At 44.1% G+C, this 22,529-nt stretch overlaps 1 protein-coding gene across 1 annotated transcript; it reads right to left on the bottom strand.

Moving 5' to 3' along the window:
- Positions 1-204: 204 nt before the first annotated feature.
- Positions 205-10,828, bottom strand: C10H3orf84 (chromosome 10 C3orf84 homolog). The gene is made up of 4 exons (XM_065886339.1): positions 10,713-10,828; positions 8,674-8,787; positions 1,049-1,105; positions 205-622 (listed from the first exon to the last, which is right to left on the bottom strand). Exons 1-4 carry the CDS (start codon positions 10,737-10,739, stop codon positions 206-208), a joined length of 615 nt encoding a protein of 204 aa, XP_065742411.1. The 5' UTR covers positions 10,740-10,828; the 3' UTR covers position 205.
- Between the last annotated feature and the right edge of the window lie 11,701 nt (positions 10,829-22,529).

Genomic DNA, 22,529 nt, shown 5'->3' with positions numbered 1-22,529 from the left:
CTCCTGGACCATTAGCCTCCTGCAGGCCTTACCTCTTCTCACTCACTGGCAAGACTCCCCAGGCAGCACCTCCCCCAACCAGCACAAGGCTGCACAAGGCTCCATGGCACAAGCAACATAGGAGCCAGGCGCAGGGCCTGGCTGTGCCTTACTGTTCTCCAGCCTCTGAGATCTCTTGGGCTGCAAGCACAGACAGGCCACTGAGTTAGCTGTCCTTGTTTAATGTTCTGGACCAGTTTAGACACTCAGAGACCCCAGCATGAAGGTAATGCTGCAGCAGCTTGGGTCTTGGGATCCCTGGGAGGTCAGGCAGTGTGTTGGTGACTGGGGCCTGGGGCCCCATGTTGTCACTGCCACAATGGCTACCATGGGATGGCTGGCAGAAGTTCTGCTGGTAGGTGGTGCTGGCACGGGAAGGCTGGATCTGCACAAAGTGGACAAGGCGCTGGGGGAGGTCACTGAGTCCTGGCCCTGACCGAAAATCAGCCTGGTAGGAGGATTCAAGGGGCCGTGGCTGGCGCAACTCCAGTTCACAGGGTACCCAGCGCAGGAAGGTGTGCTGCTGCCACAGGCGCTCCAGGTCTTTCCGCCTTCCGATTCCCTGTAGCAGGCAGGAGGGGCCCTCCTCAATGGTACGGGCCCTTGGCCCACAGTCCTGGCACCAGGCAATTCCTTGGGCCCCTCCTATACCCAAGCCTGCCTGGTGATGCCTGGCCTGTGCCTGGCCTCCCTGGCCTGGACCCCAGCCTCTTTGGCCTGCATCCCCAGTCATGCCTTCCATTCCAGAGTGAATGAAGCCCCCAGAAAGTCAGTGGTTCCTAAGATATTTGCACATTGTCAGGCAAGCTGGTGGGGGAAACCAAAGCAGAGGTACATCTGTTTGTAGAATGGGCTGTTTCCCAGAAGAAAGAGGTTGTCAGGAAGACAGACACTCCTCTGTCTGTATAAAGAGCCCTCTCTCCCTGCAATGTCTTATCCCCTCCACCCTACCTCAACTTTAACCTAGGCTGGGAGTCTGCCCATTTTCCTTCCTCTCTCTAGCACTCACTTTGTCAAAGGAAGTGCGGTTGTCATGCTTGGAGAAGAAATGTTGCTGCGCTGGCTCCTAGAAAGACAGTGAAAAAGAAGGTAAATGGGGAAAGATGATGCTTACCTGTCCCCAAGATGCTAACTCAGGGCCCCATAATGGAGGGAAGTTGCCAGGAGCCACCACCCTTAAACTGCTAAAGTGCCAACACACTGAAAGGGCAGATAAAAATTAAAGCAACACCTCATTCCTGGAACATCTCATCCCAGCACTAGCTCTCAAAGCAGAAGCCTCTGGGGCCACAGATTGAGGAAGGGGCTGAGGCATTTTCCAGGACATCCTGCCGTTAGTGGGGCAGTGGTTTAAGTTTCACATTGGGTCCTTTAGATCATCCAGGACTAGGCTCCAGCTCTCTCCTCCTCTCTTTCACTCTCTCATCAGCAACCCAGCCTCTTGGCCCTAAATACCATCTGGAAACTGAAATTTCTCTTTAGAGCTTGAGCTCTCTCCCGAATTCCAGACTCACTAGCCAACCACCTGCTCCATATTTCCATGTAAATGTCTAACGGGCATCTCCAAATACATGGCTGAGCTCTGGATCATTCCCCAAAACCACCCCACCTATAGCCTCCCCCAGCTCAGGTCATGGCAGCTAGATCTTGCCAAACACCTCGGAGTCCCCTTGATTCTTTTCTTTCACACTCTACATCCAGTGTGCCAGGAAATCCTGCTGATACTTCCTTCAATATGTACCCAGGATCAGACCACTTCTCAGCATAGCCGCTGCTTTCTCTGGTCTAAGCCACCTTCCCCTCATGCCTCAATTACTGCAAGAGCTTCCCACTTGGTGTCCCTACTTCCAAGCTTGCCTCTCCAGTCTATTGTCCTCTTAGCAGGCAGAATAACTCTTTTAATATGTAAATCAGATCACACTCCTTGTTTGCCAAAAATCCACAACAGTTCCTCGTGTTTATAAAAGTCAAAGTCATCATAGTGGTCCATGAGATCCACATGATATTGATTCCTCCATTACCTCTAGCCACACTGGCGTCCTCACTGTTCCTCAAATACACTAGCTACTTTTACCTTGGACCTTTGTACTACCAGTTACTTCTGCCTGGGATTTTTCTCCCAGCTGGCCATGACTCCCTCTCACCTACCTCTTGGGAGGCCTTCCTTGACCACTACTACACCAGCAGTCCCATCACCCCAACCCAGCATTTTTCACCTTCTAACATACTGTATTACTATGTATTATGTTGCTGTTTACCATCTGATGCCCCTGACTAGAACACAAGCACCTCATGGGCAAGGTTACTGTCTGTTTTACTCACATCTATAACTCCAACACTGAGCCTGGCACTGTGCTCAATACATATTTGCTGTTAAATCAGTGAACAGGGACAGAAGATCCCCAGGGCATTTGCTTTAGCCCAGTTGGGACCAGAGAGCCATGCCCCATCCCCAGGCAGAGAGAGACCACCTCTCAGGCCCCTAGACCTCAGCAGGAATCTCTCCCAAGACCATCCAGCTTGCCTTTGTGCCTGGTCTCTGCTCCCAGGGTCCCTCCACCTCAGCCACTCAGCTTCTCCTGCTGCAGACCAGAATGAAGTACCTGATCTGGTGAGTCCAATCTTGGCTGGATTGAGGTATGAGCAATGGCTGACAATAAGTTGCTAGATAAAAGTCAGGGGCTAGCTCCATCCCAGATCCCTGAACCAGAATCTTCAGGGTGGAGCCTTTAACAAGCTCCCCTATTGGGACCTCCTGCCTTAGACAGCTGGTGTTCTCCAAATCGAATGAAAGCTCCATGAAGGTAGGAAGCCAGCTGGCCTTACCTTTCATTCCTCATAAAGCAAACTGACACAAGAGATTAAAAACTCAGAGCCCTTTTAGGAAAAAAATAGAAAATCTTCAGAATCTAGAGCTAGGCAAAGAGTTCTTAGATGTGACACCAAAAACAAGAGCCATAAAAGAAAAAAAAAATCAATAAATTAGACCTCATCAAAAATTTTTTTTAAGTTTTGCTCTGTGAAATTCCACGTGAAGAGGATGAAAAGACAAGTTACAGACTGAGAGAAAATATTTGCAAATCACATATCCAATAAAGGACTAGTATCTAAAATGTATAAAGAACTCTTACAACTGAACAGCAAAATAAAAAATCCAATTAGAAAATGGGCAAACAACATGAAGACATTTCTTCAAAGAGGATATACAGATGGCAAATAACACATGAAAAGATGTTCACCATCACTGAACGTTAGGGAAATGCAAATTAAAACCACAGTGAGAGGGCTTCCCTGGTGGTGCAGTGGTTAGGAGTCTGCCTGCCAATGCAGGGGACACGGGTTAGAGCCCTGGCCCCAGAGGGTCCCACATGCCATGGAGCATCTAGGCCCGTGTGCCACAACTACTGAGACAGCGCTCTAGAGCCTGCAAGCCACAACTACTGAGCCCACGTGCCACAACTACTGAAGCCTGCGTGCCTAGAGCCTGTGCTCCACAACAAGAGAAGCCACAACAATGAGAAGCCCGCACACCACAACGAAGAGTAGCCCCCGCTCACCACAACTAGAGAAAACCTGTGCACAGCAATGACGACCCAACACACTCAAAAAAAAAAAAAAAAAACCCACAGTGAGCTATCATGACACATCAGTCAGAATGGCTAAAATAAAAAATAGAGACAACACCAAATGTTGGTGAGAATGCAGAGAAATACAATCATTTGCTCAATGCAGGTGGGAATGTAAAATGTAAAACAGCCACTCTGGAAAACAGTTTGACAATTAAAAAAAAAAACAACTTAACATGCAGGAGGTACAATATAGGGGTAGGAGAAAAAAAGTTATTATGGGATTATATGAAATCGTGTGTGAAACTTTTGAAAATTGTAAAGTGCTATAGAATTTAAAGAATCTTTCCTTCAATTAAAAAAAATTTCCATCCACATTAAAAAACCAGACAAACAACTTAAATGCAACTACGGGGACTTCCCTGGTGGTCCAATGGCTAAGACTCTGAGCTCCCATTGCAGGGGGCCAGGTTCTATCCCTCGTCAGGGAACAAGATCCTACATGCCGCAACTAAGAGTCCGCATGCCCGCAACTAAAAGATTCTGCATGTTGCAACTACAAAAAGATCCCGCATGCCACAACTAAAAAAAGATCCTGCATGCTGCAACTAAAGATCCCTCACGCGGCAACGAAGATCCCGTGTGCCGAAACTAAGACCCGGTGCAGCCAAATAAATAAATAAAATATTAAAAATAAATAAATAAATGCAACTATCATATGACCCAGCAATTGCACTCCTAGGTATTTATTCCAAAGAAATGAAAATTTATGTTCACCCAAAAACCTGTACACAAATGTTCATAGCAACTTTATTTGTAAGAAGTAAAAACTGGAATCAGCCCAGATACATTTTCATAGATGGATGGTTAAGTAAACTGCTATATACATACCACAGAATACTACTCAGTAATGGAAATTGAACCGTTGATGCACACAACTTGGAGGAATCTTCAGGAAATTATGCTGAGCAAGAAAAGCCATTCCCCAAAGGTTGCATGCTGTATCATTCCATTCACATAACGTTTCTGAAGTCACAAAATTTTAGAAATGGAGGAAAAATAGCAGTTAGGGACAAGGGGAAGCGTGGAGGAATGAGAGGCTGATGGGTATAAAAGGGCAGGACCAGGGATCCTTGTGATATTGGTCAGTATCTTGACTGTGGTGGTGGATGCACAAACCTACACGGGTGATAAGATTTTATAGATCTTTTTTTTCTCTTGCAAATGAAGTGACCAACAAGGGATTAATTTCCAAAATATACAAACAGCTCATGCAGCTCAATATCAAAAAAACAAACAATCCAATCGAAAAATGGGCAGAAGATCTAAATAGACATTTCTCCAAAGAAGACATACAGATGGCCAGGAGGCACATGAAAAGATGCTCAACATCATTAATTGTTAGAGAAATGCAAATCACAACTACAATGAGGCATCACCTCACACCAGTCAGAATGGCCATCATGAAAAATTCTATAAACAATAAATGCTGGAGAGGATGCGGAGAAAAGGGAACCCTCCTACATTGTTGGTGGGAATTTAAATTGGTAACAGCCACTATGGAGAACAGTATGGAGATTACTTAAAAAGCTAAAAATAGAGCTAGCATATGATCCAACAAGCTCACTCCTGGGCATATGTCTGGAGAAAACCATAATTCAAAAAGATAGGTGTACCCCAATGTTCATTGCAGTACTATTTATAATAGCCAGGACATGGAAGCAACCTAAATACCCATCAATAGAGGAATGGATAAAGATGTGGATAAAGAATAGATAAAGAATACTACTCAGCCATAAAAAGAAAGAATGCCATTTGCAGCAACATGGATGGACCTAGAACTTGTCATACAGAGTGAAGTAAGTCAGACAGAGAACAACAAATATCATGTGATATCACTTATATGTGGAATCTAAAAAAATTGTACAAATAAACCTATTTACAGAACAGAAATAGAGTCACAGATATAGAAAGCAAACTTATGGTTACCAAGGGGGAAAGCAGGGGGAATGGATAAATTGGGAGATTGGGATTGACATATACACACTACTATATATAAAATAGATAACTAATAAGAACCTACTGTATAGAACAGGGAACTCTACTCAATATTCTTTAACGACCTATATGGGAGTAGAATCTAAAAAAGAGTGGATATATGTATATGTATAATTGATTCACTTTGCTATACAGCAGAAACTAATACAACATTGTAAATCAGCTATACTGTTATTAAAATTAATTTTAAAAAGATTTTATAGATTTTTATGGGTTTTTATGGCCATGCCACGTGGCTTGTGGGGTCTTAGTTCCCTGACCAGGGATCGAACACAGGCCCTCAGCAGTGAGAGCGTGGAGTCCTAACCACTGGACCACCAGAGAATTCCAAGATTTTATAGATCTTAATACATACACACAAATGAGGAAATCTGAATGAAATAGGTAGATTGCAGCAATGTCAGCGTCCTGGTTGTGATATTTTACTATAGATATGCAAAACGTTACCATTGGGGGAAACTGGGCAAAGCGTAAAAGGGATCTCTCTTTACTAATTCTTACAACTGTTTCTGAATCTACAACCATCTCAAAAAAAATTTCAATTAAAAAATCTGGAGGTCTGGGGCATGTTCCAGTTGCCCCCCCAATCCCTCCCCCATCTCTACGCTTAGCTTTAAAATTGTACACAGCCCTAGAATGTGGAAGCCTCTGCTGTTGGAGGCAGGTCTGAACTTGGAAACTCACTATTCTTACAGTGACAGGATAATCTGTCGACTCCCACTGACTTGAGTTTTATTCTCACAACTGTGGGAGTCTAGTGAAACGTGCAGCCATTTCCTCTCCACCCAGGCAGTTTTAAGTATTCTTGTCCCTGAGGAGAATTTCACCTGCATCTTTGCTTCTAAACCATCTAAAGCTCCTTTTCCACTCAGGTGGTAAAATCCGTGGTCTCTGAGCAGGTAGGGCTTGGACTAGGGTTTGAGCTAAAGAGGCCTTGGAAGAGAAGTAGGTTTCCTGGGATGGGTCAATGTTTGCCTGTGGGAGGACTCAGGGCCTCTCTGGAGGCTGGGCAGTGTGCAATTAGTGGGGTACTGAGTGAGGAGTCCCTGTGGCAGACTGAGGCATGGTGGGGGGTGGGGCAGAGGCAGAGACACAGCAATCACGGCACCACCAACGAAGGACCTGCATCCAACCATGAGCCCTGGCACTCTGGCCTGCCCTTAAGAACAAACAAGACCAGGATTACATTTCCCAAGAGTCAGACAGGTGAAGGCTAGAAATAAACTAATCTGGTTTAGAAGAAAAAGAAGAATAAAAAGAAAAAAGAATCTTCTTGCATCTGAATGACAAAATTTCTACCTGCCCCAAACTAAAGGTAAGTGGCTGCTACATCTTGGAAAGGTTTTCAACAAGAATAGCTGCAGTCAGCCAGCTGACACTTGGTATCTCTCAGCAAATAAGAAAAAAGAACGTGCACCTTCCCTGAGTAGTCCCACTAATTAAAACGGCTTTAGATCTAGAAAGGGTCAGACTTGGCATTTGTACAACCTAAGCCCAAGATACACAGACCATGCTATTTTGGGGTTGCTGATAATGCCAACATGTAACAAGACTTCACTTCAATCGAAACATGTCCCCAAATATATCCTCTACTCTGTTCCTGGGGGACAGACTAAGAGGACATTCAGGTCTTTGGGATGAGGGCTGCCACTGAGGACTACTACAGACACCCAGCGGGAAGTGCCCAGGTTACCTCTGTCCCTGTACTAGGCAGATCTCATCACTCTCTCAAGGGAGGTGGCCCCAGACGAGCAGTCTGGAGCTGCATTTGGGCCTTGCTCAGTAGGCAGTACCAGGCAGCCGTTCCAACTGGGCATGCTAAGGAAGTTCAGGCTCTGTAGCATGGCAGACTCCAAGACCCTGCTCTTGGCCTGGGAAAGCAACTTGTAGAGAATCCAGATGGCCAGTCAAGTAGGACCTGGCTAGAGGCTGGGAAACAAGAAGCTGCAGTGGGTGGAGCATGTTCCAGGCACACCTCCAGGTCCCGCTCAGCCCTCCTCCACCCAGATCTTTCACAGGAGTCTGATGTGAGCACACTTCTCACCAGGTTGACTTCCCTCTGACCTGAAAGGAAGCCTGGAAAGGAGATGGAGGGAAGGAGGGAGGAAGTGTTTCTTCTCCTGGCTCCCTTCCAGGCCCGCCCCTACCTGGCTGTGTCTCTCTACCCAAAATCACCACTTCTCTCAGGAGAGCCCTCTCCATACCACTCTCTCCATCTGGGTTCTAGGAGCCATGCCTTCCCCTTGTTCCTTAAGGCCCAGCAGTACTGACCACTTGGTTGTTACCATCCTGTGAGAATGCCTTTCCCTGAAGCTCCCACACCTACTCCTTTATATGTATACCCTCCTGAGTTCTGTTTTGAGTGGGCTTTTTACTTTTGGGACCCTGACTATGCTCAGTGTCCCCTCCTTGTCTCCAGGCCTGGAAGCAGTGGAGGGCCTGCAGCCCTGCGTCCCTCGCCTGTTATCTGGAAGACTTTTCCAGCCACCCTAGGCCAATTCTGCCATCACTCCTTTCCAGTCCTCCTTGGTTAGGCATGGGGGTGGACACCTGCCACTTTCTATGCTGTTTTACTGACCAGAGGAGGCCTCCTACTCACTCCTGAGCCCCTGGACTACGAGGCTGACTGTGAGCTAGACCATTGACTTTCATGGCATCAAGGAATCTGTGCTGAAGGACAGCTGTCTGCAAAACTCAAGGCTTACTTCTTGGGTTCTGGAGGCTCTCTCACCATGACCACCCATCCCACCTGGACCCTGACTCTTCCTCCATCTAGAAGGAGCAGTGAGCAAAACTGTCCAGCCTGGTACTGGCTCTTCTCCACCCATGTATCTGTAGGGGGAGGACCTGATATTTCAGGGAAGAGGGGCCAGGCCTCATGCAAGTCCTGGGGATAGGCTGGCCTCAAGTGTCAGCCCAGTTGTGGTAAGGTTGAGGATATTGCTCTTGGGGCCTGAGAGAAGCAGAATCTAGCTCAGCCGTGGCAGCTGCACCCAGGGCTGCCTCGTACCTGACAGCGCTGCAGGAACACTGCTGGGGGCTGGGGCTTGGCTGCAAGGCGATATTCTCGAGCACTTTCACTCTTGAATTGGCCTCTGTAGTGCCCATAGAAGCCACTGTTGTGCTGTAACAAGGCAGGCTTGAGGGTGAATCCCACCCCAACCCCCACCCTGAGTCCTAGACCTCAGAGCCCCCAGGCTAGAAGCCTCTCCTGGGAGTTCCTGACAGAATAAAAAGAATCAGAGGAGGAGGGACACCCTGGAGAGGGGCCAACAGAGAGGTGTCTCCATCCACCATTAGAACAGTTGGCCTCAGCTGTGCTGGCCCACCTGAGAGGGTTATGTCTGTAAGGAAAGGGTGCCTTCCTTCCTTCCTCCCCTCCTTCCTCTCACCCTCCCTCCCCTTCCTTCCTTCCTTCCTCCCTCCCTCCCTCCCCCCCTTCCTTCCTTCCTTCCTCCCTCCCTCCCTCCCCCCCTTCCTTCCTTCCTCTCTCTCTCTTTCTTTCTTCAATAGGGTCCTAATATGGGCTGGGGACACACACAGCAGTGAAAAGACAGAAAGACCCTGCTTCTATCAACCTTCCTTCTGGTGAGGGAGTAAGACAAGTGAATAGAGTCAGGAAAGAAAGAACCTGATGACTAGATCAAGTGACAGGGAGTAGGGACAGCATCTCATGACAATGGGTGTGGTACTTGAAGGAGTCAGCCATGTGAGGGGCAGCAGAAGAGCATTCTATGTGGTGAGAACTGCAAGTGCAAAGATTCAGAAGCCAGAGACAGAGTTGTGTTGGAAGAACCGAAAAAAAAAAAAAAAAAAGAGGCCTTATTGACTAAAAGTCTGTGAGCAAGACAAGGAGAAGTAAGGTGAGGTCAGGGAGGGACAGGACCTAGGCTGGGTTAGGAATATGGATTCTCTTCCAAGAGCAAGGGAAGACTTCAGCAGGGAAGGGGACCAGACAGGTTCTGAGTTGGGGTGACTTAGGAAGCACTGAGCAGAGTTTTGAGAACAGGGCCACCATCTAGTAGCGTGGTCCTTCCCTGGGGGATCTGAGAGGAAGTCCCCTTCATTGTCTTCCCTGCATTGTTAATAGAGGTCAAAGGTCACTGAAAAGCCAGGATTAAATGGATACATATTCTGCATCTATTGACAAAGTCACGAACACCTGTTTGCTACACACTTTGTTATTCTGGGGCAAGTAGGGCACCCTCTGAAACTGGAGCACTTAAACAAAGGATGAACTTTCCCAAAGAAGTACTTCACCAACAGTGGATACCTTCTGGAGAGAATTTCAGAGACAAGGACTGGCAGAAGACAGAAATGAGCACCTATTGGGGGTATAAGAAGCTGTACTGTGCTGATGTCATTAGGCTGACAACATGGATGACCACGTCTGGCCTGGGAACTCTTATGGCCCAACCTCACTGTCCTGAATACCCCCTGGAGAGGACAATGTGTCTAGTCCACGCCATGATCATAGTCCTGAGCAGAAAGAACCTGTTCCCAGCTGGCCTCTGGCCATCAAAGTGGGCTCCTAAGCGTGCCTGGGAAGCCCTTTATCTTTTCATCCCACTGAGGGCTTGAGTCATCCAACTCGTCTGTCCATCCTTCTACTATTGTCAAACACTCCTTTCTCTCTATTCAGTTTATTTCAACATATTTACTGGGCCTTTACTGTATTCTAGGCATGGGACATACAGATAGAAGAAGGCAGTCTTTAGCCTCAAGATGTTCCCAGTCTAGAGAGCAGTCAAACTACAGAAGTTTGGGGGGATCAAACAAAGGACTGGAAATAAATGGGGTGGCTAGAGGACTAAGAGGATCAGCTAATCCAGGCATGAGACCAGGACACATGGAAGAGGGCATGGTGTCAGGAAGACTAGATAAGCTGTAGGGGGACCTCATAATGGCAGAGGGGGAGTGGGCAGTTTGGGGTCCTCCTCTAGCCTGGATGCTGGATGAAACCATTCTCACTTTACTCTCATGAGTAATTCATATTTCAGGTACTACCCCAGGGCCAGGGGCTAGGATTAATGTAAAGTACACTCTTACCCAGGAGCCTACTAAAGCACTTTGCATCTTTCTGGGAAAGGAGCAGAAAAGGCAAACTTTCCTCTTGTCTTTTTGAGGTTACTTCTGGAGAAAGAGCATCTCAGCAGGTCAACTTCTTGTTGCTTAGTGACAAAGGGATGTTGTGACTACACAATGCTCCTGATTGTTGAGGCAGAGCCCCGCCTGCTACCCCTTTGTGCTTCCTGCTCTATTCTTACTTCTCTCTGAGAGAAATCTGTCCCTCAGCATTAACAGCTTGGGAGAGTTCTTATATAAACATATAAGGCTCCACAGTGAAGTCTGAAGAACTCACAGTCAATGAAATAGCGAATATTTTAAAGGCAAATCCTGCATTTTTTAAACTGCAACCATACTGCCAGGGATATAAATTTATAACATATTTCATGGAGTTAGAAGAAATGCTAAAGGGGCTGGTAGCTCTTAGGATAAAAATGCTGCTTCAGAATAAGGCTCTATCAACTTCTCAGGAGTTTGTGGTGACTGGGAACACTAACTGGTGGCAAATGTTGGTGAATGTTACAAGGGCCCAAGTGAAGGAGGAGAGAGCATAACAGAGGAGCAAAAGAAGCAGCATGAAAGTATCTGACACCATGGTTCCATCCCAAGCTAGCCTTGGGCAGATTATTGTCTCTCTCATTTATAACACAGGGACATGAACAGTTCACTCCTTTTACTAACCCAAAGAAGCTGGCGATTAGCCTCTAAAACCCTGCCAATGAAAAGTTCAAAAACAGGAAAGAGTCAGTAGGGCTTTGTCACTGGCACAAGCCCTACTAGCCAGAAAGTCCACCCTATTAGTATAGTAACCCTGGGGATCCCCTCTCACATGTATTCACAACTACAAAAATGTTCATTGCTGTATCTGTATAGGGGAAAAACTATAAACAGGCTGAATGTTTATCAAGAGGACAATGAGAAAATTGGCCTATAATCAAACAATGAAATAATGGAGTTACTATAAATTGGCTACAGATACTTTTTTTTTTAACATCTTTATTGGAGTATAATTGCTTCACAATGGTGCGTTAGTTTCTGCTCTACAACAAAATGAATCAGCTATACATATACATATGCTCCCATATCTCTTCCCTCTTGCGTCTCCCTCCCTCCCACCCTCCCTATCCCACCCCTCCCAGCGATCACAAAGCACTGAGCTGATCTCCCTGTGCTACGGCGGCTGCTTCCCACTAGCTTCTACCTTACATTTGGTAGTGTATATATGTCCATGCCTCTCTCTCGCTTTGTCACAGCTTACCCTTCCCCCTCCCCATATCCTGAAGTCCATTCTCTAGTAGGTCTGGCTACAGATACTTGAATCCACAGAGATAAATCTTAAAAATGGTAAGTAAAAAAGTTGTAGAGGGAATTACCTGGCAGTCCAGTGGTTAGGGCTCTGTACTTCCACTGCCGAGGGCCCAAGTTCAATCCCTGGTCAGGAAACTAAGATCCCACAAGCCACGGGGCACCACCAAAAAACAAAAAAAAAATGTACAACTTGACACATTTTGATCTATGTATACATCTATGAAACATAACCACAATCTAGGTAGTAAACATATCCACACCCCAAAGTTTCTTTCTGCCCATTAGTATTCCTTCTCTATGGCACTCAGGAAACTGCTGTTTGGCTTTCTGTCACTATAATTTGCATTTTCTAGAACTTTATGTAAGTGGAATCATTCAGTATGTATTCTTTTGTGTGTCTGTCTTCTCTCACTTGGCATAATTATTTTGAGAATTATCCATGTCACTGTGCCTATCAGTTGTTCATTCCTTTTTATTGCTTAGTAGTTTTCCATTGTATGGATATGCCAAATCTCTCCTCTTGCTCTTTTTTTTTAATTTACTTTTTTAATAGACTTTTTTTTATAGTTTTTGGTTCAAAGCAAAATGGAGTGGAAGGTCCATAGATTTCTCATATACCTCCTGCTCCCACACATACAGAATAGTACATTTATTATAAATGCTGACCCTAAATCAACACAGAATTATCACCCAAAGTCCATAGATTACCTTAGAGTTCACTCTTGGTGTTGTTCCTTCTATGGGATTGGACAAATGTATAATGACATGTATGCACCATTATAGTACCAAAAAGAATAGTTTCACTGCCCTAAAAATCCTCTGTGCTCAACTTATTCAGCCCACCCTCCCCCTCTAACCCCTGGCAACTACTGATCTTTTTACTATCTCCATAGTTTTGCCTTTTCCAGAATGTCATACTGTTTAGAATCCTGCAGTATGTAGCCTTTTCAAGATTGGCTTCTTTCACTTAGTAAAATGCATTTAAGTTCCCTCCATGTCTTTTCATAGCTTGATAGATATTTTAGTCCTGAATAATTGTCCATTGTCTGGATGTACCACAGTTTATTTATCCATTCACCTACTGAAGATGACAACTTGATTGCTTCCAAGTTTTGGCAATTATGAATAAAGCTGCTATAAACATCCATGTGCAGGTTTTTGTGTGGGCATAAGTTTTCAACTCCTTTGGGTAAATACCAAAGAGCATGACTGCTGGATCATATGATAAGAGTATATTTAATTTTATAAGAAACTGCCAGAACATCTTCCAAAGTGGCTGTACCATTCAGCTTTCCCATCAGCAACAAATGAGAGTTCCTGTTGCTCCACAGCCTCAAAAGCATTTTGTGTTTCCAGCATTCTGGGATTTTGGCAATTCTTAAAGTTGCATAGTGCTATCTGTTTTATTTTGCATTTCCCTAATGCATATAATGTTGAGCATTTTTCATATGTTTATTTGCCATCTGTGTATCTTCTCTGGGGAGGTGTCTAGCTCTTCGGCCAACTTAATTTTTTTATTGTTGAGTTTTTTAATAGATTTTGGATACTAGTCCTTTATCAGCAATGTCTTTTGAAACCACACACCAATCAGGTTTTTGTCCCCACTACATCACTAAAACTGCTTCCTTCCAGGTCACCAATAATTAATTCTCACTCCTCATTTTCCTTGACTCATCAGCAGCATTTGACACAGCTAACCTCCTCCTCTTTGAAGGATGGTCCAGGTGGCTTCCACAGCACCTCACTCTCCTGGGGTTCCTCCCCTATCCCTAACCACTCCCACTCTGGCTCCTTTGCTGCTTTTTCTTCATCTAAGCCTCTAAACGTTGTGTGTCCTAGGACTCAATACAATCTGTTTTCCATCCATACTCCTTCATTGGTGATCTCATCCCATTTCATGACTTAGCCAGCCGTCTATAACTACTGTGCGTTGACTACTGAGAGGGTCTTCATCGGCTAAGGATGCCTGGTGAGGGGTGGGTGGACTGCAGGGTGTGAGTGTGGAGGTGGGAGGGTCCATCTCGTGAGGTGCGCGTGGGTGGGTGTGTTGGTGCCCGGCGAAATGTAGGTTAGTAGGCCAGGCCCACGATTAAATGGTTAACGGTTGAAACCGTTAGGACCGTTAAAACCGTTAGCAGCCTGCCGCAGCGGGGGCGGGGCCCAGGGGCGAGGAGTAACTCTCATTGGTCAGAGCGCGCCCTGGGGGGCGTGGCCACGCAGCTTAGGCTGCCTCCGCGGGACCAAGTGGCCTCGAGGCAGATCCCGCAACCCCAGTTCGGGCGCGAGCCGGCCCTCAGAGGTGGAGGCCGGAGGGGTTTGGACAGGGGGGGGTGGAGCGGGGTGGGGTGAAGGTGGGGGAGGGGGGCTGGGGAGCCATCGGGTCCTCGCGAATGGGTTCGGGATTCCCGGGTATCTCGAGGAGTTTCCCAGGGCGCTGGCTTCTCCACTTGTCTTAACCTTTGAGTGCCTAGTCGCCCTTCCTTTCCCTGTGATGAAAGACCAGCCTGGCTCTTCAAGGGACTTGACTTCTGTGCTTATCCTTGGAGAGCTGTTTTCGCCAGATGCGCTGGGGACCACGGCCTCCTGGCCTGCCTCAGAGACAAGAGAAAGAGAGTACGCCCCGGAAGTCAGGGTGAACCAGAACCCAGGGAAACCCACTGGGATTGGTCTTTGATTACTATGATGGAAAATCCCTTGGAGGTCTCTGGAAACGACAGGGAATGATTTACTCTGGGGCATGTCTCCTGGTAGAAAAGAAGAGACTGAAAATGAGAGAGAGTGACTGTACGCGAGGTTGAGGCGGGCCTGGTGGAGGCCAGAGGGGCCACAAAGTCTGAGGGAGAGATTAGTTTAACCTGTGGCCAAATGGAGGAGCCGTAGGGGCCCTTGAAAGATTCAAGGCCTGAACCGTGGCCTCAGGATTCTCAGAGTTGAAGGCCGGGTCAGATGGGAAGGCTCTGTGCCCCTTAGGACACCCTCTTCAGCCCACATACTCCTCCCTGCCCATCACTGTGCCAAGGCCCTTCTTGTGGAAACAGTCGCATGCACTGAAACCTTTCTCTTCCTTTTATGCTTCCTTTAATGCGATTGGGGAATAAGAGAGAGGGAACTCTGCCATTGAAAGTTTTTAAAGTGTGCATTTCGGTTTTCACTTACCTTAGAATGGCTAAGGTCCTACCTAAGTGATTACCTCTTCATTACTGTTGTACTAGCATCTGCAAGGGAGCGTTGCCCTCTGAGAATATAAAAGCATGTATACAGATAGCATGGTGACAGGTGAATGCAGAGAGGACAGGTAAACCTGAGACTGAGCACATCAAGCCCCAGGTGGTCATTAAGCATAGTCGCTGTAACCATGGAATTTCTTCAACCACATTTAAGAAACCTCAAGAGTAAGTTAGGTCTGGAACCTGGGAAGTAGTCATTCTAAACCCCAAACCACATGCTATATAAATTACTCTCCTCTGTCACCATAAACAGAAATGGAAGACAATAGAGGATTTATTATCTATGTGTAGTTATAATGGCCTTAAATAATGGCCTTATAGTGATATGTATAAAATTGTCTAGATTCTTTTTTTAAAAAATAAATTTATTTACTTATTTATTTTTTGGCTGCGTTGGGTAATCGCTGTGCATGGGCCTTCCCTGGTTGCGTTAAGCGGGGGCTATTCTTTGTTGCTGTGCACTGGCTTCTCATTGCGGTGGCTTCTCTTGTCGCAGAGCACAAGCTCTAGGTGCGTGGGTTTCAGTAGTTGTGGCGCACAGGCTTCAGTAATTGTGGCTCGTGGGCTCTAGAGTGCAGGTTCAGTAGTTGTGGCACATGGGCTTAGTTGCTCCACAGCATGTGGGATCTTCCCAGACCAGGGCTCAAACCCGTGTCCCCTGCATTGGCAGGCGGATTCTTAACCACTGTGCCACCAGGGAGGTCCAAAAATTGTCTGGATTCTAAATCTAGACTTTAGATGGAGGAAATTCTGCTAGTGTGAATGGAAGAAAAAAACTCTACTATCAAAGAAATAAGTAAACATGGGACTCAGGAATCCCATATTTATTTCATCTCCTTTATTAAAATATATAATAAAATTTGTGATTAGGGACTTGAAATGCAATAACTGAAAACAAATCATATATATTTTTAAAAATATTTATTTATTTTTATTGTGCCGGGTATTAGTTATGGCATGAGGAATCTTCAGTTGCAGCATGCAGACTTCTTAGTTGCAGCACGCATGCGGGATCTAGTTCTCCGACCAGGGATCGAACAGGGGACCCCTGCATTGGGAGTGCAGAGTCTTACCTACTGGACCACCAGGGAAGTCTCCATCTATTTTAAATTTGTGGATACTTGGAAAGATTTGCTCCATTGTCATAATTTAGTTCCCATTTAGTTACTCATTTAACAATAAATATTTTCTGAGCACCTATTATTTGCCAGCACAATTTCTAGATTTTGAGGATACAGCAGTGTACAAAACAGACAAAAATTCCTATCCTCAAAGAGCTTAAAATTACATTCTGGTAGGCATGGGTGTGCATGCTGAGACAGGCAAAATAAGATAAATTCATAAAATAAGTAGTGTATTAGAATGATAGGGTGGAGAAAAAGCAGGGGAGAGACATAGTGATTATTATTATTTTTTTTTTTTTTTGGCTGCGCCACGTGGCATGCAGAATCCTAGTTCCCTGACCAGGGATCCAACCCATGCCCCCCTGCAGTGGAAGTGCGGAGTCCTAACAACTGGACCGCCAGGGTATTCCCCATAGTGATTATTGAGGTTTTACAATTTTGAATAATTTGAGAGAATACCTGAAGGAGGTGGGATAGCCTATTATGCTGATATCTGAGGAAGGCGTAAACCAAGAAAGAACAGAATGGGCAAGGGATCTGAAGCTGGTGTGTATCAAGTAAGGGAGAGCAATAGTGAGGAGCCCCATAAAGGTATGGAATGGAGTGTAAATGGGAGAGAGGCAAGGTTAAGGGAAGACTGCAGAGGACACAGAAGAAAACCATGAGAACTCTGGCTGCAGTGAAGAGTTTGAAGAAAGGGGTAATATGATCTGACTTATGGTTAGAGTAACTTCCACCCTTTCCTAGAGAAGAGACTATTAACTTGGAACAAGGGTGAAATCAGGGAGACCAGTTTGGATTGCGGTAATCCAAGCTTGTGGCAGTGGAATGAGGTTGTCAGATATAGCAAATAAAAATACAGGATACCCAGTTAAATTTCTGGATATGTTTTGTAGGAATTACCTTAGTATTTGCTTAAAGATTGGATTTGAGAAAGAGGAGTCAAGGAGGACTCTTAGGTTTGGGCCTGAGCAACTGGAAAGATGAAGTTGCCATTAACTAGAATGGGAAGACTAGATGGGGAATGTTTGAGAGGAAAGATAATGATCTCGGTTTTGGATATGTTAAGTTTTAGGTGCATATTAGTCATCCAAGTAGAGATGTCAAGTCAGCAGTTGAATAAAGGAGTCTGAAGTTCAGGAGAAGGGTCTGGGCTAGAGGTAGCAACTTTGGGAGTTGTCAGCTAATACAAGGTATTTATTCATTTATTCACTTTTTATTGTGGGAAATTTCAAATATATAAAAGTAGAGATTCTTGATGAATGAACTCCAATGTACCTGTCACCTAGCTTCATCAATTATCAACTCAAGGCCAATCTGTACCCCTCCCCAGCTGCCCAAGCCCATCTCCACTGTTTTAACGCAAAGCACAAAAAAATTAGATTATTTCATCCATTTAAAACTTAGGTATATATAAAGATAAAGACTCTGTTTTTGTCATAACCAAAATATCATGATCATACTTAAAATGACAATTTCTTAATATTATTAAGTAACTAGTCAATGTTTAAATTTCCTCGTTTTCCTACAATTCAGGATCCAGAATAAGTGGACCTGTACAGTTGACCCTTGAACAACACAGGTTTGAACATCACAGGTCCACTTATACATGGATTTTTTTCAATAGTAAATACTACAGTACTACACAAGCAGTTGGTTGAGTCCTGTGATGTGGAACTGCAGATGTAGAGGAACCACGTATACGGAGAGCCAGTTATAAGTTATACCTGGATTTTCAACTGCACTGAGGGTTGGTGCCCTTAACCCTTGCATTGTTCAAGGTCAAGTGTACTTGGTTGATGTGACTTATACATCTCTTCTTTTTTAATTAAAAAAACCTTTTTTTTTTTTTTGGTTTTTTTTTTGGCTGCATTGGGTCTTTGTTACTGCATACGGGCTTTCTCTAGTTGCGGCAAGCAGGGGCTACTCTTTGTTGTGGTGAGCAGGCTTCTCATTGTGGTGGCTTCTCTTGCTGTGCAGCACAGGCTCTAGGCGCACGAGCTTTAGTAGTTGCAGCACATGGGCTCAGTAGTTGAGGCACGTGGGCCCTAGAATGCGTGGGCTCAGTAGTTGCGGCTGGGCTGCGGGCTCTAGGGCATGTGGGCTTCAGTAGTTGTGGCACTCGGGCTCAGTAGTTGTGGCTCGGGGGCTCTAGAGTGCAGGCTCCATAGTTGTCATGCACGGGCTTAGTCGCTTCACGGCATGTGGGATCTTCCCAGACCAGGAATCGAACCCATGTCCCCTGCATTGGCAGGCGGATTCTTAACCACTGCGCAACCGAGGAAGTCCCTATACATCTCTTTAAATCTATAGTCTTCCACACCTCCTTTCCTCTTGCCTTTTATGGATTGAAAGAATACGGTCATTTAAACTGTAGAATTTCCCACTCTCTGGATTTTGCTGATTGCATTCATTTTGTGCCATTTAACCCCTGTATTTTCTGTAAACTGGTCCTTACATCTAGAAGCTTAATCAAATTAAGGCTCAATATTTTTGGTATGTATACTTCTTTGTTAATGCTGAGAACCTCCTGTTCAACCTCATCAAGAGGTATATACTAAGTCTGGATCTTTCTTTGTGATGAAAAGATCAATCCAGAGGTTTAGGTGTTGCCAGCCTGATCTATCCAGTATCAAGTACCCTTATCAGCCCTTCACATCTTGGTTTTAGCAGCCATTAATGATCATTTACTAGATCCTTTATTTTCATTAGGGCTCCAAAATGATGATGATCTAATTCTACCATTCATTCTATGTTTATTAGCAGGAATACTTCTATAAAGAAGACCTTTTTCTCATCTATATATTGGTTACCCCAAGATACAGTTTTAAAAGGTAAGGTAAATTATAGATTCTTTCCCTACCAGTTTTCAGAATAATGAGTTGGTTACCTATCCTCCAAAGTGACTGATGAGGGTTTTTAAAAATATAACTATAAATTTAACAGAGAAAGCCCCTTTAAGTTAGCTCTCTTGTAGTCTTTGGCCCTAGTAATGTTTGATAACTTCCTTGTTGTCTGGTACAAGGCAATGTCTCAGACTCATCTTGCACATTTCCTGCCCCAGACCTGGTTCCTTTTAGTGAGGAATGGTATTTCAAGACCCAAATCTGGATAATAAGGTTGGTCATTATTTCGTGGCATTTTCAGTGGATGGAGCTATGAAACATATTTTTAAACAGAATAATATATCAAGAGTTAATGATTTTTCAATTTATTTCAAACATAGGATTATAGGGTTTTTGTTTAATTTTGTCATTGATTTTATATTTGTATGTCTTTTATCATAAACTGAAAATTTTGATTCCCAATGTCATTAATATAATTATTTATTTGCAATATATATATATATATGAAAACAGATACACAGATTCCTGTGTTGCTTATTTTTTCCTTAGGATACGCTCCACCAGGGATGTGGAGTCACATCACCATATTTAGAGGCATAAGAAATAAACTCTCTCTATGGGGGTCAATCACCACCTTGCTTGTTTCACTTTGCTTCTTTGCTGGGATTACTTTTTTCCCCCATTTTGATTTAATTTTAATTGTGTGACTGCATGTAACGATACTTACATAATTCTAAAGTTGAAACTGAAAACTGCTACATTTGGAGAGGTCTAGCTTAGCTTCCATCTCTAGCCTCTTCACCTTATTGCCACCCTCCCCCTAAAGATAAACATTTTTATTGGTTTTCAGTTTATCTATCTTCTCTATATGTCCCTCCCTCACTCCCTCCCTTCTTTCCTCCCTTTTTAAGAAAAATATAAGCACATTTGTGTGTGTGTATTTATATTCATATTACCCTGCCTTTTCTTGGATGAAATAAGTGCATACCACACACACTGTTCTTCACCTTGCTTTTTTTTTTTTTTTTTTTTTTTTTGCGGTACGCGGGCCTCTCACTGCTGTGGCCTCTCCCGCCGCGGAGCACAGGCTCCGGACGCGCAGGCTCAGCGGCCATGACTCACGGGCCGAGCCGTGGGACCTTCCCAGACCGGGGCACGAACCCATGTCCCCTGCATCGGCAGGCAGACTCTCAACCACTGCGCCACGAGGGAAGCCGCACCTTGCTTTTTTTAACTTAGCAATATATCCTGGAGGTCACTGCCAGAGTATATAGAAGAAATCTTCCTTACTCCTTTTAACAGCTCCATAAAACTCCATTGTGTGAGTGTACCATAGTTTGTTCAACTATTCCCCAGCTGATGGACACTGGGTTGTTTCTGGTCTTGCTATAATAAGATAGTGTTGCACTGAAAAGGCATGTGTATATACAATTTTGTGTTTTGCCATAGTATTATTGGGATAGATCGCTAGAAGTAGGATTGCTGGATTAAATGCTAAATACATATATATGTCCTAGATAATGCCAAATTCTCCTCCACAGAGAAATACCATTTGGCCTTCCCACCAGAGGTACATGACAGTGCTTCTTTCCTCACAGCCTCAGTAACAGAATACATCATCATACTTGGATTTCTACCAATTTCATAGGAAAGAAAATAGTCTCAGTATGATTTAATTTGTATCTCTTTTAATGTGAGTGAGATTGCCCATATTTTCACATATATATAAAGGCCTTTGTGGGTTGTTTTGTTTTGTTTGTTTCTTTGTTTGGCTGTGCCACTCGGCTGCAGGGTCTCAGTTCCCCAACCAGGGATTGAACCCGCACCCACAGCAGTGAAAGCAAGGAGTTCTATCCACTGGACCACCAGGGAATTCCCATATAAGGGCCTTTGTGTTTCTTTTACTGTGAACGGTTGGCTCATATGTCCTGACCATTTTCTATAACTTTTATGTGATACAAAATTTTCTTTTTAAAATTTTTATGTAGTTAAATTTGTCAGTGATTTTTTTGTTCTGGACTTTGAGTCAAAGTTTTCTGCACTTCCAGGCTATAGAGGAATTTACCAGTTCCCCCACCCCAGTGTTTTTATGGTTTCATTATTATTTTATCTTTGATCCATTTGGAATATTTTGTAGTATATAGTGAAAGGACTAGATCCAATTTTTTTTCATATAGCCATTCAGTTATCCCAACTCTACTTTTTAAAATGTTTCTCTCTCCCCAATATATTTGAGATACTACCTTTATCATATGCATACTACATTTCCATTTTCAAATACATCTATTGCTATATTATAATAGACTATTACATTTTCAAATAGATCTATTGCTGTTCTACTGGTTTGTCTAACTGATCATGTGCCAATATGATGTGTTGAGAGGTGAGGAGACATCCTTGCCTTGCCTTGTTCCTGATCTTAGTGGGAAAGCTTTTAGTTTCTCACCATTAAGTATGATGTTAACACAACATTGTAAATTAACTATACTCCAATGAAAATGAAAAAAAAAGTATCATGTTAGCTTTGGGTTTTGGGATAGATGTTTTCTATCAAGTTGAGGAAGTTCTCCTCTATTTTTTACTTTGTTGAGAGTTTTTATCATGTATGGATGTTGGATTTTATCAAATGCTTTTTTCGTATTTATTGATATGGTTATATGATTTTTCTTCTTTAGCCTGTTGATGTGATGGATTATATTAATTGATTTTTCAAATGTTGAACTAGCCTTGCATGACTTGGTTGTTGTGTATAATTCTTTCTATACATTGTTGGATTCAATTTGCTAATAATTTGTTGAGGACTGTGCATCTATGTTCATGAGACATACTGGTCTGCAGTTTTTTTTGTAATGTCTTTGTCTGGTTATATTATTAGGGTAATGCTGGGCTCATAGAATGAGCTAGAAAGTGTTCCCTCTGCTTCTATCTCTTGGATGAGATTATAGAGAATTAGTATAATTTCTTCCATAAATGTTTGGTAAAATTTACCTGTGGACCAAGCTGGACAATATTGCCAGTTTTTTTTTTTTAATAAATTTATTTATTTATTTTTGGCTGTGTTGGGTCTTCGTTGCAGTGCATGGGCTTTTTATTATGGTGGCTTCTCTCGTTGTGGAGCACGGGCTGTAGGCGTGTGGGCTTCAGTAGTTGTGGCACATGGGCTTAGTTGCTCCACAGCATGTGGGATCTTCCTGGACCAGGGATCAAACCCGTATCCCCTGCATTAGCAGGAGGATTCTCAACCACTGTGCCACCAGGGAAGCCCTATTGGTCTTTTTCTAAAAGCAGATTATT

The sequence above is a fragment of the Phocoena phocoena genome, chromosome 10 (assembly GCF_963924675.1).
Source record: "Phocoena phocoena chromosome 10, mPhoPho1.1, whole genome shotgun sequence".
NCBI classification, from domain to species: domain Eukaryota; kingdom Metazoa; phylum Chordata; class Mammalia; order Artiodactyla; family Phocoenidae; genus Phocoena; species Phocoena phocoena.
This window is presented reverse-complemented; position numbering and strand designations above follow the sequence as displayed.

Coding starts and splice junctions, on each gene's coding strand:
- C10H3orf84 (XM_065886339.1), bottom strand. CDS start 10,739: ATGCAAAGTGCTTTAGTAGGCTCCTGG. Junction 8,788..10,712: donor GTGCTTTAGTAGGCTCCTGG/GTAAGAGTGTAC, acceptor GCCTTGTTACAG/CACAACAGTGGCTTCTATGG. Junction 1,106..8,673: donor TGTTCCTGCAGCGCTGTCAG/GTACGAGGCAGC, acceptor CTGTCTTTCTAG/GAGCCAGCGCAGCAACATTT.